Raw genomic sequence first — 16,765 nt, 5'->3', positions numbered from 1 at the left:
GGCCAAACTTAATGCATGAATAGTGAAAAAAAAAAGTCCAACGTTTCATTTATTATGAGACAGAGGGGGTACTAATTAACCGCATTTGGTGTTTATATTATTTTGTATTCTCATATAACCCATTCTTAATTTCTTATGTTATTTCTAAGAAAAAACGTACTTGTATAATTTTCTAAATTTGTCTTAAATTTCATTACCTATTTTCTAATATCAATTTTTTTACAATTCTAATCAGAGATACATGCTGCAAACTTGCAATGCTTACTAAATAAATAATGTAACGTATTTAATCCGACATCAATATCAGATTATGAACAATTATACAGTATCATTAAAATTGGTAAAATCAACAATATTTTATTTTGTAAATTAAGTTTCCAATTGTAAATCTGTATATTATTGGAATTCATATTCTAGTGTATAATTTCAAACAAAATGTGACATACCATCTCAAATCAACCAACCAAAAATTGTAAAAAAATAATGAAAATCCAGAAAAAATAAGTCATCTAAAATTCATCCTATGAGACTTAGAAATGGCGCCATTCTTCAAACAACCATCAACTTGAGCAACCTTCCTCTTTCGGGAATTCGATCCGGGGACGAAAGCAGGGGTAGGCAGAGGAGGAAAGAGAAAGCTAGATCTAAAATCAAGCATACTTGAATGGGTTGTTGACAAATGAAAGAAATTGGTAATATCTTGAAGAGGCTTTCTAGTAGAAATCTAGCGGCATTAGATGCTTTTACTGTGAAATCTAACAACCGGGTTATTAACTTTCTTTGAAGATTTGAAAGGTGGGATGTTCTCCTTGTTATCTTGCTTTAACCCCTCCATTTAACTTCTCTTAATAAACAAAGATGAAGAAGTAAGAGAGGTAAATTGGTGGGTAGACAACCTCGAAACCTGTATGGGATGATATCTGAGCATAACCGATATCTTGTGAAAGCGCGTGGTCAGGCTCTAAACAGTTATGAGAGGATGCCGATATGTCCCAAAAAGAAGACATGTCGGCCTGTCGGAATCCGGCACGTGGCAACAGAAGCTCGACACTTGGCGTAGAAGGCTCTGCATGGATGAAAGCCACCTGTCAAGATAGATCATTATAAATAGTAGGTAAGACCTCATTAATAGGGACATGAATTGCACTCTCTTTCTCTCTCTCTTCTTTCTCTCCTTTACTTACTTTCTTCTCTTATACACTTCCTGACTTTATCATCGGAGTGGTTATCCCCGGATCACCCCGGGGTTAGCTAACTTCTTCTCATTGTGTAGGTTCTCAGCTTGCCGATAGGAGTATCAGGATCTCAGGTCCGAATTCTTGGGGAAGTCAGGATCAGACTGAAACAATTTGGCGCTAGAAGGAGGGGAGATTGATCACTTCTATCGCCTAAGAACCTCACACAAAAACATTCATATAACAACGATAACCATGGCCGGAAACAATGGAATACCAGTAGAACAACCCCAGGTGGAAATAATAGATGAAACCCATACCCTAGAGGGTAATCAATTTCATGTGCCGATAACTCCCCCTGCAGGAGGAGGGGAGGCAGAGGATCCTATGGCGGCATTCACTCCAGATGAGTTGGAAACAGCCGCAAGGGTGATGAGTGCAATGAGTAAGAAGAGAAAGGAGGCTGAGGCGGCACGGGCTGAAAGAGAAGCTGCCCAGGCCGATAGAGGAACATCGCACCGTCACCAGGAGGAACAGCACAATCAGTTGGAGAACTCGTCGAGGAGACTCCGACATGAGTCGCCGGTAAGATCGCATACAACATCACGGCGGGTTGAACAATCCTCAAGTCACGTTGTGAGTACTGGAACTCAGCAGCAGAGAAGTTCGCAAGTAGAGGGTCAAGCAGTGCGCACAGTGGTGCAGTTAAGGGCATCTCCATTTGCCCAGCACATCTTGGATCAGCCAATGGAAAAGGTGAAACTGCCGACTTGTAGGTATGATGGAAGAGGGGATCCGGCAAGATTCATAACGTCCTATGAGGGACACATGATGCTATACACTAACTCGGATGCAGTCTGGTGTAAAGTCTTTCCGACAACTCTGATTGGGGCTGCAGCCGATTGGTTTAACAACCTTGAAGTTGGGTTAGTAGATAGCTTTGAAAGATTGACTGAGATCTTTGTAGGTCAGTATATCAGTAACAGTGTGAGGCAGAGAACCTCTGGAGAATTGATGGCTGTGGAGCAGAAACCGGATGAATCTTTGAGGGATTATATCAGGCGATTTAACAATGAGGCAAACACCATTCCGAAATTGCAACAGGAAATAGCTGTGATGGCTTTAATGAATGGATTGATTGATTCGGATTTTAAGAGATATCTTACGAGGAAGAACCTGCCGACATTGGCAGCGGCATTCAGCAAAGCTCATGATTATATAAAGAGTGAAGAATTAATGAAGACGAGTAGCAGACATGTCACTGCCGGAAAGGGGCAAAGTCAGCATGAAGGGACCTCGTCTGGAGGAAGCAGGCCGAGAGCTCCTGCCCCAGGAAGGGGAGGAGGAAGTCGGCAAGATCCCAGACCGATAAGGCTGCCAATGAGATATAACACCTACACTCCCTTGAATACACCAAGGGCGGCAATCTACTCAGTAAACCAGAACAGAGAAGATTGGTCGAGGCCGATTCCCATGAGGGCAAGGCCAAGGGATGTGAAGAAGTATTGTATGTTCCATAGGGATGTGGGACATTATACGGAGGAGTGTACACAATTGAAGGACAACATTGAGGAGTTGATCAGAAAAGGGCACTTAACACAATACCGGTTGAATTCGAGCAGGAATCAGCAACCGGCACAAGCAGGTGAGAGGCAACAGATAGAAGCAAGGCCCGAAAGAGCACAAGGAAGAATAGTCCGACAAGGGGATGCAGGAATACCACCGTTATCTACAGGAAGGGTAGATGTGATAACGGGGGGACCGATTCATGGAGGGACGATCAGTGGGGCAAAGAAGCATTTGGCGGAACACCGTCATCTGGTTTGTGCATTGGATGTAGACAACCGTCCTCGGCCGGCGTCAATACCACAAGTTGTGTTTACAGAGGAAGATGCACGAGGTGTAGTATTCCCGCATGACGATCCGTTAGTCCTGATAACCAAGATAAATGGGGCTGACATCAAAAGAGTACTGGTAGATGGGGGTAGTTCAGCGAATGTGTTGTTTGTGCAAGCTTTTAATGAGATGAATATAGGAAGGCAATACTTGAAGCCGGTATCGTATCCAGTGATCGGGTTTAATGAGTCGACTGTAAGGCCAGAAGGGAGCATTGTGTTGCCCGTAAGGATGGGTGATGGACCACAGGCAAGAGATGTGATGGCAGAGTTTCTGGTGGTGGATGTCAAGTCGGCTTACAACGCAATTATCGGCAGACCGATAATTCACGACATGCAGGTCGTAGTGTCAACTTACCATCTAGCAATAGCCTATGTGTCGAATTTGGGTGCTGTGGAGAAGGTGTATGGGGGTCAGGTTATGTCAAAAGCCTGTTATGTTACAGCTTTGAAGAACCCAGTTGGTAACGTTACGGTACCATGTAACCCAATAAGGGAAGGTGAGCCGACAGTTCAGGATTTAACCATGAAAAACTTTGATGCGAGACCTGAGGAAACACCAAGGCCGTTACCGGGGGGAGAAACCGTCCAAGTTGAACTGCAACCAGGTGACCCGAGTAGGACAGTGAAGGTTGGGGCTGATATGGATGTGGACACTAGGTGTAACCTGATAAGCTTGCTGCGTGAAAATGCCGACGTCTTTGCGTTCTCGGCCAGTGAGATGCCGGGAATACATCCAGAAGTAATGGAGCATAAGTTGAATGTTGACAGAAAGTTCAGGCCGATAAGGCAAAAGAAGCGCAATTTCTCAACTGAGAAAATAGAAGCAATACAAGCTGAAGTAAATAAACTCTTAGCGGCAGGGTTCATTGAGCCTTGCACATATCCAGAATGGTTGGCAAATGTAGTAATGGTGAGAAAGCCGACAGGGAAATGGCGAATGTGCGTGGATTTTACAGACTTGAATAAAGCTTGCCCTAAGGATTGCTACCCGTTACCCCGGATAGATAGGCTGGTAGACTCAACCTCTGGTCATGCTATGCTTAGCTTTCTAGATGCATTTTCAGGGTATCATCAGGTCAGCATGCATAAGGCTGATAGAAATAAAATGGCTTTTATAACAGATGTAGGCGTATACTGTTATAAAGCAATGCCATTTGGATTGAAAAATGCAGGGGCAACCTACCAGAAGTTGGTAGACAAGATTTTTGAGAAGCAGAAGGGGCGTAATGTAGAGGTGTATGTGGATGATACGATAGTAAAGAGCAAGGAAAAAGGAGACCGCATAGCAGATCTGAAAGAGACATTTGGAACTTTGAGGAAATATCAAATGAAGTTGAATCCGGAGAAGTGCGTTTTTGGGGTGAGATCAGGGAAGTTTCTAGGCTTCATGGTCAGTGAACGGGGAATAGATGCCAATCCAGATAAGGTGAATGCGGTTCTTCAAATGAAACAACCAAAAACCATTCGTGATATACAGAGATTAACTGGCAGGATGGCAGGGTTAACTAGGTTTATCAGCAAATCGGCTGATAAAGCACTTCCGTTTTTTATGGTACTAAGAAAAAATAAGGCATTTGAGTGGGGAAAAGAACAAAGTGATGCCTTAGAAGTAGTAAGGAGTCATCTTAGATCTCTTCCCACAATTGCTAGACCCGAGAAGGGAGAAGTGTTGCAGTTATACATCTCGGCGTCGCCAAAACGGTAGCAGCCGTTTTGTTAGTGGAAAGAAGAAGACAACAACAGCCGATTTACTTTGTCAGTCATGTTTTGAATGCGGCAGAACGCAGATATCCAGTAATAGAGAAAATGGCGTTAGCAGTAATAATGTCAGCCAGGAAGTTGAGGCCATACTTTGATGCACACCCGATAGAGGTGATCACCAATCATCCCTTAGAGAAATCATTGCGCAAAATGGATACATCTGGTAGATTACTGGCATGGGCAGTAGAGTTGTCGGAGTATGAAATAAGTTACAAGCCCAGAACGTCAATTAAGGCTCAAGCATTATCAGACTTTATTGTTGAAACCACATACACAGATGAAGAAGAGGAGTTGGGAACATGGCAGGTATCAGTTGATGGATCAGCCACGGCAACGGGGGCAGGGGCTGGAATTGTGATAACGGCTCCAGATGGGAAAATGTTTGAATACGCCATGAAATTTAAGTTCAAGGCAACAAATAATGAGGCCGAGTATGAAGCTGCGGTAGCCGGAATGCAGTTGTCAATAGCAGCAGAAGCAAAACGGTTAGTTCTGACAACTGATTCCCAGCTGGTATCAAGTCAATTCAGTGGGGAATATGAAACCCGAGAACCAGCAATGGTGAAATATTTGGAAAAGATGAGGCAATTAGCAGCTTAGTTGCAGTACTTTGAGATCAAACTAGTTCCGAGATTGAAAAACGCTCAGGCAGATGCGCTAGCAAGGCTAGCAAGTTCAAGTTTTAACGACTTGGAAAGGACAGTCATGGTGGAGGTTTTAAAGCGGAGAAGTATAGATGAGATGTCGGCAGACGTATTATGTGTTGACGTTGGGAATCAATGGTACGATAAAATATTGGCATACATCATTCATGGCGTAGGGCCGACAGATAAAGGAGAGCTGAAAAGACTGCGAAAGGATAGTGTATGGTTCGTTATGTACCAAGGCCAGTTATACAAAAGGGGGTTTTCACTGCCATTGCAAAGATGTATAACAGATTTTGAATCAGCAAGGTTAATAGAAGAATTGCACGAGGGAAGCTGTGGTAACCATCTCGGAGCAAGAGCCTTGTCTAGGGAAGCAATGAGAAGGGGGTACTACTGGCCGACATTGAATGCAGATGCAACGGCTTATGTTAAAAAATGCGAGAAGTGTCAAAAGTTTGCCCCAGTTATCAACTTGCCTCCAAATGACCTAACTCTGATACTAAATCCAATCCCTTTTGCCCAGTGGGGGATGGATATAGTAGGCCCGTTCCCATCGGCCACGGGTGGAAGAAAATTTCTGATAGTGGGAATTGATTACTTCACAAAGTGGATAGAAGCAGAACCAGTAACGAAGATAACGGCATCGGAAGTTAAAAAGTTTATATGGAAAAACATCTTCACAAGGTTTGGGTTGCCAATGGCGATGGTTTTCGATCATGGAACCCAATTTGACTGTAAGCCAGTCAAAGATCTCTTAATGATGTACAAGGTGAAATTTGCTTATGCAGCAGTTTGCCATCCACAGTCTAACGGCCAGGCAGAGGCAGCAAATAAGCAAATTGTGACAGCGATCAAGAAAAATATTGAAGATGCAAAAGGTTTGTGGGCAGATTTGATACCGGAGATATTATAGGCAAACAGAACAACAGTAAGAGAAGCCATAGGTGAATCGCCTTATACTCTGGTTTTTGGAACAGAGGCAGTCATACCAGCAGAAGTCGGGTTGCCGACATTTAGGGTTCAACATTACTGTGAAGACCAAAATGATTTACTCCTACGACAACAGTTAGATTTCTTACCAGAGCTAAGAGAAAAGGCAGCAGTTAAGTCAGCTGCATTTAAGGAAAGAATGTCAAGAGCCTACAACAGAAGAGTATCTCATCGGCCGTTAAGTAAAGGAAATCTGGTACTACGAAGAACAGCAGCAACCGGTAAAGGGAATGAAGATGGAAAGCTGACTGCAAATTGGGAAGGACCTTATCGGATTAGAGATGTCGTCATCCAAGGATCGTTTTATCTGGAAACTTTAGATGGGACACCCCTAAAAAATGTATGGAACTCGGCTGTATTGAAGAAATACTATGTGTAATACAATTTTTATATGAAGCTGATATCAAGTAAGATATCGGTGATGAATGAAGAAATATTCAGACAACGTGTGTTGGAAAAGGCATCCTCCATTTAACAGAACACCGTTAAATGGGACGGACAGCTCAAAACCGCTTCCGTGAAGTTAATAGATATGCAACCTGATCAGTTGTATACGTTAACTCACGAGGTTGCTGGTTCAAAATATAATACCGGCCAAATCAATTCGAGTATACGCCGATATGAGGCATAGCTCAGAAAATGATCGCCGAGAGGGTACCTGACTGGCTGAAAAAGCAAAGCAGTAGGTGACCGAGATTATAATCTGAACCAGCAACAACCATTTACTGCTCAGTATACATAGATCTAGTATGAACTATGTATACTGGGGGGAGTAAGGAATGATATAGTACTTGTAATAACAACAGTGTGTTGCTAACTGATACTTGTGATGTCTATAGTACGATGAAGGATGTCGGGTATCAGGCAAACCACCAGCTAAGTCTTTAATTTTTATTTACAAGACAAAGCAGTTATCATAACATTGTAAAAAAAAAAAGAGAAAAAGGGCAAAAACAACAGTTACGATAAGGGGCGTAAAAATTTGCAGACAGTTAGCAGATAATGGAAATAAAAATAAGTTTACATAGTAGATAAAGTTGACAATCGACAGGCATCACCACAAAAAAGGGGTATATGCCGATAAAACAGCATTGTCAAAATAAAATGTTAACACATGCAAAAGACAATAAAAAGAGTTACAACTGATAAGGCCCAATAATACAAGACCCACAAGAAGATGTCGGTGATGACTGCCCGCCCCTTCAAGCTTGTGCATTCTCAGACACTGGGGAATCCAAAATGCTGGGATTTCTGGGGCCGTCATCAGCAGCTGGCGCCAGGTTATACAAGTCCTCTTCAGAAAATTGCTGCGCCTCGAAGCCGGAAGGGATCTTGTAGGCTTCCTCGCCGAAAGCCTTTTCAACCTTGGCCCAATCATCCTTTTTCCAACCGGCGGCGTGGGCAATACATCTCTGAGCAGCTGTCCAACCTCCATCAAAACGATCTTGGAGCTTGGAGCAGAACTCGTCGGAGGCTAAATAACGGCCGACCGCTCTCTGACGAATACCAGGTTTGTCAGCTTCCATTTTTTGAACCTTTTCTTCAAGGCTCTTAATTTTAACTCTGGCATCCTGGAGATCTTTTTCAACCGAGGGAAGGCGTTCAACGGCCTTATTCTTCTCGGTGATTTGAGTCTTCAGACTCTGCACCTCTAGCTCGAGAATGGCAACCCTCCCCGCCTTAATCCTCAGTTCCGACATCTCCTTGTCGTCCTTCTCTTTTATTTTCTTCAAATCATCCAAGGCTTTTTCAGCATTAGCGATGACTTCCTGCATGACACTTTCACTGGAGGAGGCCTGATGATGTTTCTCCTGATAGTAACGGTACATCTCAACCAGCTCTGTGCCAGACATGACGGCCTACAAAAAAAATAATAATATGTATATAGTAAAGATAAATCAATAAGTAAATAAATGAGGGTTAAGAGTTAAATGAACATTGTAAGTGCGTGACAAAGACGAGAACATAACACAAAAATATGAAAAAGGGAAGAAAAGGTACCTTCATCATGTTATGCATATGAGCAGCGGCAAAGGGGTCGATTGGGCCAGCAGGTCTGTCCATCGGCAGTGTTAGGTTGCTCAGGAGCCGATAACCGAGATTTCCACCTTGCAATGGATCATCGGTAATCATAGATTCGTTCCGGCCGACATCCATAACAGGTTGCCAACGATCTCCGGAATGGCCAGCAGGGACGGCGAATCCCTTCAAAACTTCATCTGGAAACCATCCAGAGACTCGTTCAATCCATTGATTGGACCGATAAGTCAGGGCCGGAATGCTGGAATCTGACCCAACCGTAGTAGGAGCGATTATGGTGGTTGCCTGAGGTTGACGAGGGGATTCGGCAGAAGTGAGATCTTCGATCTCAACACCCTGAATAACCTTCTTCACGATAGCCTCAGGGCTTTTAGCTTTGTTGATGGGTGGAGTCTTCTCGGGCGCCGATTGATCCTTCTTCTTCTCGGCGCGCTCTTCAGGTTGTCTAGGGCTGGAGATCACAATTCCACCTTGCCGATTGGCTAGAGGTGTTAACTTTCTCTTCTTGGCGTTGTCATCGGCCATGATCTCAGCTCTTCTTTTGGCGCTGATAGCTGGAGCGCGGCCGCAAACGGAAGCAAGAGTGTCGTAGGGACTTGAAGCTTTGGGACAACGTCTGATAACCCTCTTCCCGTCCGAGGATAGGCCGAGTTGTTTATTGTCCAACTTGTTAATACCTGAGAATAAGGAATGTAAGTTCAATCAGTAGGGTACAGATAATCTTAAAAAAAATATATAAAGAAATATACAAAAAAAAAAAAAAAAAAAAAAAAAAAAACAACAAAGAGGAAAGAAAAAGAAGGAAGAGAAACTCAATAAACATTACCGTAATCGTCAGTCCAACAGAGACCGACACGAGATAACGGCGCGTTGCCCAGAATGTAACTCACATTCGGCACCCACACCGTAGGAACAATACGAACCTTGCCGTCACCTTCATCAAATTCTGAGATATCGAAATGATTGACGGCTCTCTCTTCGTGTTTCCCAAGATCTCTCTCGGGGATTGAGTCGAAACGGGGATGAGGCCGGAAAAAGGTTCTTCTTAGAGGATAATCCTTAGGAACCGACATGAAAAAGAACCTCACTTGCCATCCCTTACAACTTGTCAGTTTGGGGTGGACGGTGTATTTGCGAGGTTGGGTATACAAGGACCACCACCCATCCGACTGACCATCTCTCTTCAAAGTAATCAGTCGCCTAAAAGCGTTAAGGGTAAGGGATAGTTTCGATATAGCATGACTCAGACGGTGGCAATAACGGTCCGGATAGTGGGAGGAGTAACCTGAACTAAACAAACATTCCAGGCTTTTAAGATTTTCGCCACAAAGGGGTGTAGGGGAAAGCGGAGGCCGAAGTCTAAATGCTTCATGTAAACGGCCACGGAACCTGCTGGGCAATCTAATACTGAGGCTCCAGAAGGGGGAACTGACAGCTCGTACCCGTCGGGTAAGTTGAAGAATTTCTTTGCACGGCGGCAGTAATCTTTTTCAATTGCCGTTTTCCTAAAATCATCACTTATTTTTGCCTTGGCCACTTTTCCATCTCTGGCGAGGGTAATAGGTTGACGTAATTCAGCTCCGTCAGTCTCGGAATTATAGCCCTCGTCCAGATTCTCTTCCTGGATAACTTCTGTCGTCAAGTCGACAATGTCATCCCTACTCTCATTATTGACACTGTCTTCTTGAATCTCGTCATCTCCTAAAACCAAGTTGACGGCTGAATCATGCACTGGAGATGGCGGACCTTCCATAGGGTTTGCAGGGATGTCATCCGCGGGTTCTTCTTCGGAAGAACTCACAACTTGACCATGCCCAGGTCTTTTGCTGGATTCAGCTGCCTTAGCGGCCTCAGCTGCCTTAGCTGCTTTGGCGGCCTTAGCGGCTTCACGGGCAACAGCTCGAGGCTGATAACTGGTACTCTTTACCCTTGGCATGGTGTTTATACCTATATTGCCAACGTTAGTGCCGTATTGATTAAAATAGCGTTTCCCAGTAAAGCTGCGTAAGTGATAACGAACACTAACAGGCTCAACGTCAAGAATTTCGGTGTCGGCAGGGATATCAGGGTTAGTAGGGTGAAAGGCACTTTCGCGGTGGGCAATAGTCCTATGTATCATAGAAGCGCGTTTTTCTTCTTCAGAAGATAACGTCTCAAATGGATAATCAATATTATCAGAAAGGGAAGATGAATTACCCTGGTTACTACCAGTTTCTTTACCTAAGGATTGCTTAATTAAACGACGCCTAGCAGTACTAAGGTTAGGGAAATTCTCTTCGACACTATCTTCAGACATTTAATTTAAAAATGAGAAAATAAAACAGAACATGCAAAATCAAGGGGTTAAAGGACGGCAATACCTTCGACAAAAGTCGCTGATACGATGAACTTAAAGTGAGAAGTGACGAAGAAGAAAAATGCGCTGAATATATTGAGAAGCGTAGACCGAAATCAAGAAGAATCCGTGAAATAAACTTTTTGTTGAAGAACAATTAAGACTGAGAGAAAACTTTGGAAAAAAGAAAGTGAAAATGAAGAATGGCGGAATTTTTGATCTAAAAAAAAAAAAAAAAAAAACTGAAGAGTCAGTTGAGGTGAAAGGCGGTTCAGAAATCCAACGGCTCTGAGTTAACAACCAATTTCAAAAAGCAGCGGCAGGATTTGTGACACGTGTGCTAATTTTCCCGCTTCAAAAAAAAAAAAAAAAAACGGTTACGCTTCAATACTATAACAAGTAGACCTTGTCTGCTATCGGCAAACAAGGTCAGGGAGGAAAACGGAGTTTTTCGCTCCCAGGTATTTTGAACCAAGTAGACCTTGTCTGCTATCGGCAAACAAGGTCACTTGGGGGAGGAAAACGGAGTTTTTCGCTCCCAGGTATTTTGAACCAAGTAGACCTTGTCTGCTATCGGCAAACAAGGTCACTTGGGGGAGGAAAACGGAGTTTTTCGCTCCCAGGTATTTTGAACCAAGTAGACCTTGTCTGCTATCGGCAAACAAGGTCACTTGGGGGGGAAAACAACGGTTAAAAGCCAATAATAGTACAAATGGATAAGGACTACAGTACAAAGATTGTCTTCTTACATTAACAAAATAGAAATAAAAATAATAAATAAGAATATATCTTCTCAGCAAAAGAATATAGAGCTTAAAAGAATATGGAAGCAAATTGTTTAAGCAAGAGATGTGAGTCTCTTAATAATAAATAAGAATATATCTTCTCAGCAAAAGAATATAGAGCTTAAAAGAATATGGAAGCAAATTGTTTAAGCAAGAGATGTGAGTCTCTGGAGTATTCTCAAGCTTTATCTGAAAATGTATCTGAGTATAGGCCAGGCAAGTATAATAGGCTGCGGCAATATAACACACCGTGCTTGACAGAGTACAAGACATGTTGTCGCATGAAATTTCCAACGTAAGGTGAAATTTGAGGAATAAGAAGTGGAACCCAAAGTTTGTTTAGTTCAGTTTGTTGCCTATATTAATTGAGAACGATGATGTATGATCATGCGTCCTCACTTGGGGGGCTAACTGTATGGGATGATATCTGAGCATAACCGATATCTTGTGAAAGCGCGTGGTCAGGCTCTAAACAGTTATGAGAGGATGCCGATATGTCCCAAAAAGAAGACATGTCGGCCTGTCGGAATCCGGCACGTGGCAACAGAAGCTCGACACTTGGCGTAGAAGGCTCTGCATGGATGAAAGCCACCTGTCAAGATACATCATTATAAATAGTAGGTAAGACCTCATTAATAGGGACATGAATTGCACTCTCTTTCTCTCTCTCTACTTTCTCTCCCTTACTTACTTTCTTCTCTTATACACTTCCTGACTTTATCATCGGAGTGGTTATCCCCGGATCACCCCGGGGTTAGCTAACTTCTTCTCATTGTGTAGGTTCTCAGCTTGCCGATAGGAGTATCAGGATCTCAGGTCCGAATTCTTGGGGAAGTCAGGATCAGACTGAAACAAAACCGATTCGTTAAAAGAACGGACTAATATAAAGAAGATGATTGATAATGGTTGAGAGAGAATTGGGTGAGTGGAGAAATGACATTGTAGAAATGAGATATATAAGAGAAGAAGATTCTTTCTTTCTTTTTTTTATGGACATTTTGATTTTCAATAGTTTGGTTTTGTTGAAAATTCAAGATTTGAAAGTTAATGAAAATAATTTAAGAGAATCAGTGCAAAATGAAAGAAAGTGGAAAGAGGGAGAATTTGAATTTCCCGGGGTCTGAGATTTGTGAAGTAATCGATGAGCGGCGCGCAGCTAAGATGTGGGATTTTTAGGCGCGCTTTGAGTGTCAGTGGTGTTATGGCGGGTAATGTTTAGCAAAATTGAATAAAAAAATTGGGTGCCTCAAATTTTAAATTTTTATTGGTATATTTTTTTTCGCTCCTTCCAAATTTGGCAGGCTTGTATGAGATTACTAGTATCTACGTATTACCTAAGGAATATCTATATATGTACATTAGGTCACAAGTACATTGTACATCACTTGATGATTTATGTGCTCTAATATAATTGTCTCATTGTGGAACATCCATTCAATTCTCTTTGTTTCACTAAAATTGTTTTAATTAATTTTTTGAAGATAAGATTGAAATCTTTGATGACTATATATTGCCACGTATACGAATATTCTGAGGTTTAGTTTGAACATCTTTGTGTTTTAAAATAATATATTATTTTTTAATTTTAATTTTTTTGAGGGATTGAAATTATCTAACTAGCGAGTGTCTCAAGGACTCAAACAATATCCAATTTGTTATTTTTCATAATTTTTTGTTCAGTGAGAAAATTATAAACGTTATGATATACTTGAAATAAATAATTGCATGATATTTGACAATAATTTAGATTTGAATTGAAAAAGTATCATTGCTACAAGGAATTGGTGTAAGAAATGTCTATAATAGTTTCTTGTTGTTGTTATAAAAGCATTATAGGTCTAACTAACTTATGGTGTAAGTATTGCAAAAAGATATAAAGAAACTTTAGTCTTTAATTTTAAACATTAAACAATAATGTAATGTTGGATAAGTGTTCAATACATTCAATTGTTGATTATTATTATTATTATTATTATTATTATTATTTTATTTCAGGGTTGATATGAAAATATAGCCTTTGCAAATAGAAGAGTGTCATGTAACACGAACTTATTATGAAACACCTTTTTGTATACTAAAAATGTAGAATAGATAATCCATATATAACTAAAATAAATTAACTTTTAGAGAATCAATAGAACAAAATAAAATCTATGGATATGGACTTGGTCAAGCAAAGTCTAAATGCCGAAATGGTACTATAATATTTGATGGTCAATATTGAATCTAATAAAACAAGTAGAATTATGATGCATTTGTAACACTTACCGTGCTTTGTGATAATCCACTACTTCCTCATAATTTTTGCAAAGCAAATAATCTAAACTTGAACAAAAATAGAAATATGAGCCAAAAATTCACACTATTTGCACACTTGTTGCAATATTTAGTATATTACTATATTTGTTAATTACTTGTATTTTGGCTTTAAAAGCTTCACTAATCCCAATCAAAATTAAATTAAACTTTAACACAAATCACTAGCTCTTAATCTCAACAAAAAAAAAAAAATTACAAAAAAAGATTAAAAAAAAAAAATCTATTTTACTTAAGAAAAAAGGTTCAATGAGTTTAGTAGCGTTGGTATCAATATTAGTTGTTAGCTTGCAACTAAATTGGGTTAATGGGGCACCAAAAGTGCCTTGTTTCTTCATATTTGGAGACTCACTATCAGATAGTGGCAATAACAATAACCTTATAACAACGGCCAAGTGCAATTTTCCACCCTATGGAATAGATTTTCCTAATGGCCCAACCGGAAGATTTACTAATGGAAGGACTACCGTTGATCTTATTGGTTCGTTTTATTTCGTCATAGTTTTTCATATATTATTTCAAATTTTGCTGGATCAACGTATATTAGATCAAAAAATTATCATATTATATCATTAACTTTTTTTTTTTTTTGAAATCATATTATATCATTAACTTATCAATATATAAGCTTTTTTTTAAAAGGTCATCATATCAGATTATAAGACGAGAAAACTTGAATAACGATGAAATAAAGCTACATGCTTCATAATATATTATATTTTATCAACATTCAAGCATTATTAAAAAAATTCTTATCTATAGTTTACGTTCCATTTGATTTGCTCCAAAATTCATGAAAAACAAAAACCATGAACTTAATTCAATGTTGTTTTTCCGTATTAGATGAAATAATACGATAGATGGCATGACTTGAAACACTCACTAGTTAATTGTTACATTGTGCAATTGTACATGTAAGACTCTACACTATTTAACGGATACTCAACACAAAATTCATAATAAATATTACTATGAAGAATACAAGTTACATTAAACAAAATACATATTTTGAACAAAATAAAACTAATGTAACGGTAATAAATTTAGACATTTTGATCCTTATTATGATCATTAATAATTATTGTAATGAAATTTATGTGTACAGGTGATCATCTTGGTTTACCGCACTATATCAAACCCTTTGCAAGTATACCAGAGGATGAAATTATGGATGGTGTAAACTATGCATCTGGTTCTTCGGGTATTCTCGATGAAACGGGTTTTCAAGTGGTAATTTTTAAGTACATTTTTCATAATTGTTTGATTTTAAGTAATTGTGTTCATGTTTATCATAGATTAATTTTTACGACGAGTATTTTTTACTTGTATATAACTAACTGATGACATTATGAATATGTTAGGGGGATCGAGTTTGTATGAATAAACAGGTGAATAATCACAAAGAAGTAGTATCAAAGATTACAAATAAACTAGGCTCTAAAAATGCTGCTATTCACCTCAACAAATGCCTATACTCCATCTATGTTGGAAGCAACGACTGGATGTTTAACTATTTTATGCGACCAACTGTTATGGCCACACACATGATTCCTGGTGTCTATGCCGATGAACTCATTAAAGAATTAACCGGTCAAATCAATGTAAGCCTTGTCTCTTATACGTGCTTAAACTTTTTCTGTACTAATTAAATTGTCACATTAATAGTGAAATAACACTAACAACAAAATTCAAACAAAGACACATTTTTGTTTTTCTTACATGGTTCTCAATACACGTTTTTATTCATATTTTAGTTATTTTGTTTGAAAAGCTCATTTTGAAATGAATTTAACAGCATCTCACAAGCTATTGTATATTTCTATTGAATATAAATACAAAATTTGATCAAAGTTTTAAGAAAAAGGCGTTATCTTTTTACTTATAATTTTAAGAAAAAGGCGTTATATTTTAACCTGTAATTTTAATTTTGGCAGATTTTGTTACTAATTTTTTCTTTTCTTTTTATGCGATGACCTCTTGAAGACTATTATTAGCCTGGGAGCAAGGAAGATCATATTATTTGGGCTCTCACCACTTGGTTGTCTTCCAATGCTGAATTTAGTTCAGACTTGTTCAGGATTCATCAATGGTGTATTGAAGAATTATAATCACAAGTTGAAATCGCTAGTTTATAATTATAACAGCAAACATCCAGGAGTCAAATTTGTGTTCATAAACAGTATGGATATCATCTCTGCAAATAATCTTGAAAATCTTGGTAATTCCACATTTCATGTCACTCATTTTCTTCTTTATACATAATTTTCGCAAAACTTCTAGAATTTGCTCTTAACTACATATATGTTCATCGTCTTTAGTTAAATTAATGATGAACATAGTTAAGAGCCTAACAAACGTAACAGTTAGACTACTAACAAAGGGCGAAATATAAACATTTAGAATGCACATCAAAGGTGTATGCTACATTTCGCCAGTTGCTAGCTTCCTAAACTGTCTAAGGCTACGGTCTTGTTTACTTCAACTTATTACAAAGTATCAACAAACATAATTTCAAAAGCTGAACAGAACAACGCCTAACTAATTTATGATTTTGTTTGCAGTTAGAGTGGGGTTGAAAAATACAAATCAACCATGCTGTGGAGTGGCAGCAGAATGTGTCCCATTTAGTCCACCATGTAGCGATCGAAAAGCACGAGCATATTGGGATCAAGAACATCCTACCGAGGCTGCTAACAAGATTTTGGCTTCAAGAGCCTACAAAGCCAAAATGTCCACTGACACTTATCCTATGGACATAAGCGCTTTAGCGGCTCACCACTAAAACCAGTGCATTCAACTACAAAATACAAAAACAAAC

The 16,765-nt window shown here is 39.7% G+C and overlaps 2 protein-coding genes across 2 annotated transcripts; both read left to right on the top strand.

The window, feature by feature from the left end:
- The first annotated feature begins 1,430 nt into the window (after positions 1–1,430).
- LOC145575212 (uncharacterized) lies at positions 1,431–6,850 on the top strand. Its single transcript, XM_081633111.1, has 8 exons — positions 1,431–1,931; positions 2,280–2,820; positions 2,911–4,499; positions 4,551–4,774; positions 4,861–5,008; positions 5,483–6,019; positions 6,287–6,359; positions 6,459–6,850. The coding sequence occupies exons 1-8, from the start codon at positions 1,431–1,433 to the stop codon at positions 6,848–6,850; spliced, it is 4,005 nt and encodes a 1,334-aa protein (XP_081489237.1).
- A 4,912-nt stretch (positions 6,851–11,762) lies between these two features.
- Positions 11,763–16,729, top strand: LOC145575211 (GDSL esterase/lipase At1g29670-like). The gene is made up of 5 exons (XM_081633110.1): positions 11,763–11,847; positions 15,053–15,177; positions 15,309–15,548; positions 15,931–16,165; positions 16,509–16,729. The coding sequence occupies exons 1-5, from the start codon at positions 11,763–11,765 to the stop codon at positions 16,727–16,729; spliced, it is 906 nt and encodes a 301-aa protein (XP_081489236.1).
- The last annotated feature ends 36 nt before the right edge of the window (positions 16,730–16,765 follow it).

Source organism: Chenopodium album, chromosome 13 (assembly GCF_948465745.1).
Source record: "Chenopodium album chromosome 13, dcCheAlbu1.1, whole genome shotgun sequence".
In the NCBI taxonomy this organism is placed as follows: domain Eukaryota; kingdom Viridiplantae; phylum Streptophyta; class Magnoliopsida; order Caryophyllales; family Amaranthaceae; genus Chenopodium; species Chenopodium album.
Note: the sequence above shows the minus strand (reverse complement) of the source record. Positions and strands in the feature narration are given on the sequence as shown.

What these genes read in the sequence shown, in the direction of transcription:
- LOC145575211 (XM_081633110.1), top strand. Translation starts at nt 11,763, where the DNA reads ATGGAAGCAAATTGTTTAAGCAAGAGATGTGAGTCTCTGGAGTATTCT. An exon ending in AATTAACCGGTCAAATCAAT is followed by an intron (nt 15,549 to 15,930) that starts GTAAGCCTTGTC and finishes GACCTCTTGAAG; the next exon opens with ACTATTATTAGCCTGGGAGC. An exon ending in AAATAATCTTGAAAATCTTG is followed by an intron (nt 16,166 to 16,508) that starts GTAATTCCACAT and finishes TTTTGTTTGCAG; the next exon opens with TTAGAGTGGGGTTGAAAAAT.
- LOC145575212 (XM_081633111.1), top strand. Translation starts at nt 1,431, where the DNA reads ATGGCCGGAAACAATGGAATACCAGTAGAACAACCCCAGGTGGAAATA. An exon ending in TGGATCAGCCAATGGAAAAG is followed by an intron (nt 1,932 to 2,279) that starts GTGAAACTGCCG and finishes AAATTGCAACAG; the next exon opens with GAAATAGCTGTGATGGCTTT. An exon ending in ATACATCTGGTAGATTACTG is followed by an intron (nt 5,009 to 5,482) that starts GCATGGGCAGTA and finishes AAAAACGCTCAG; the next exon opens with GCAGATGCGCTAGCAAGGCT.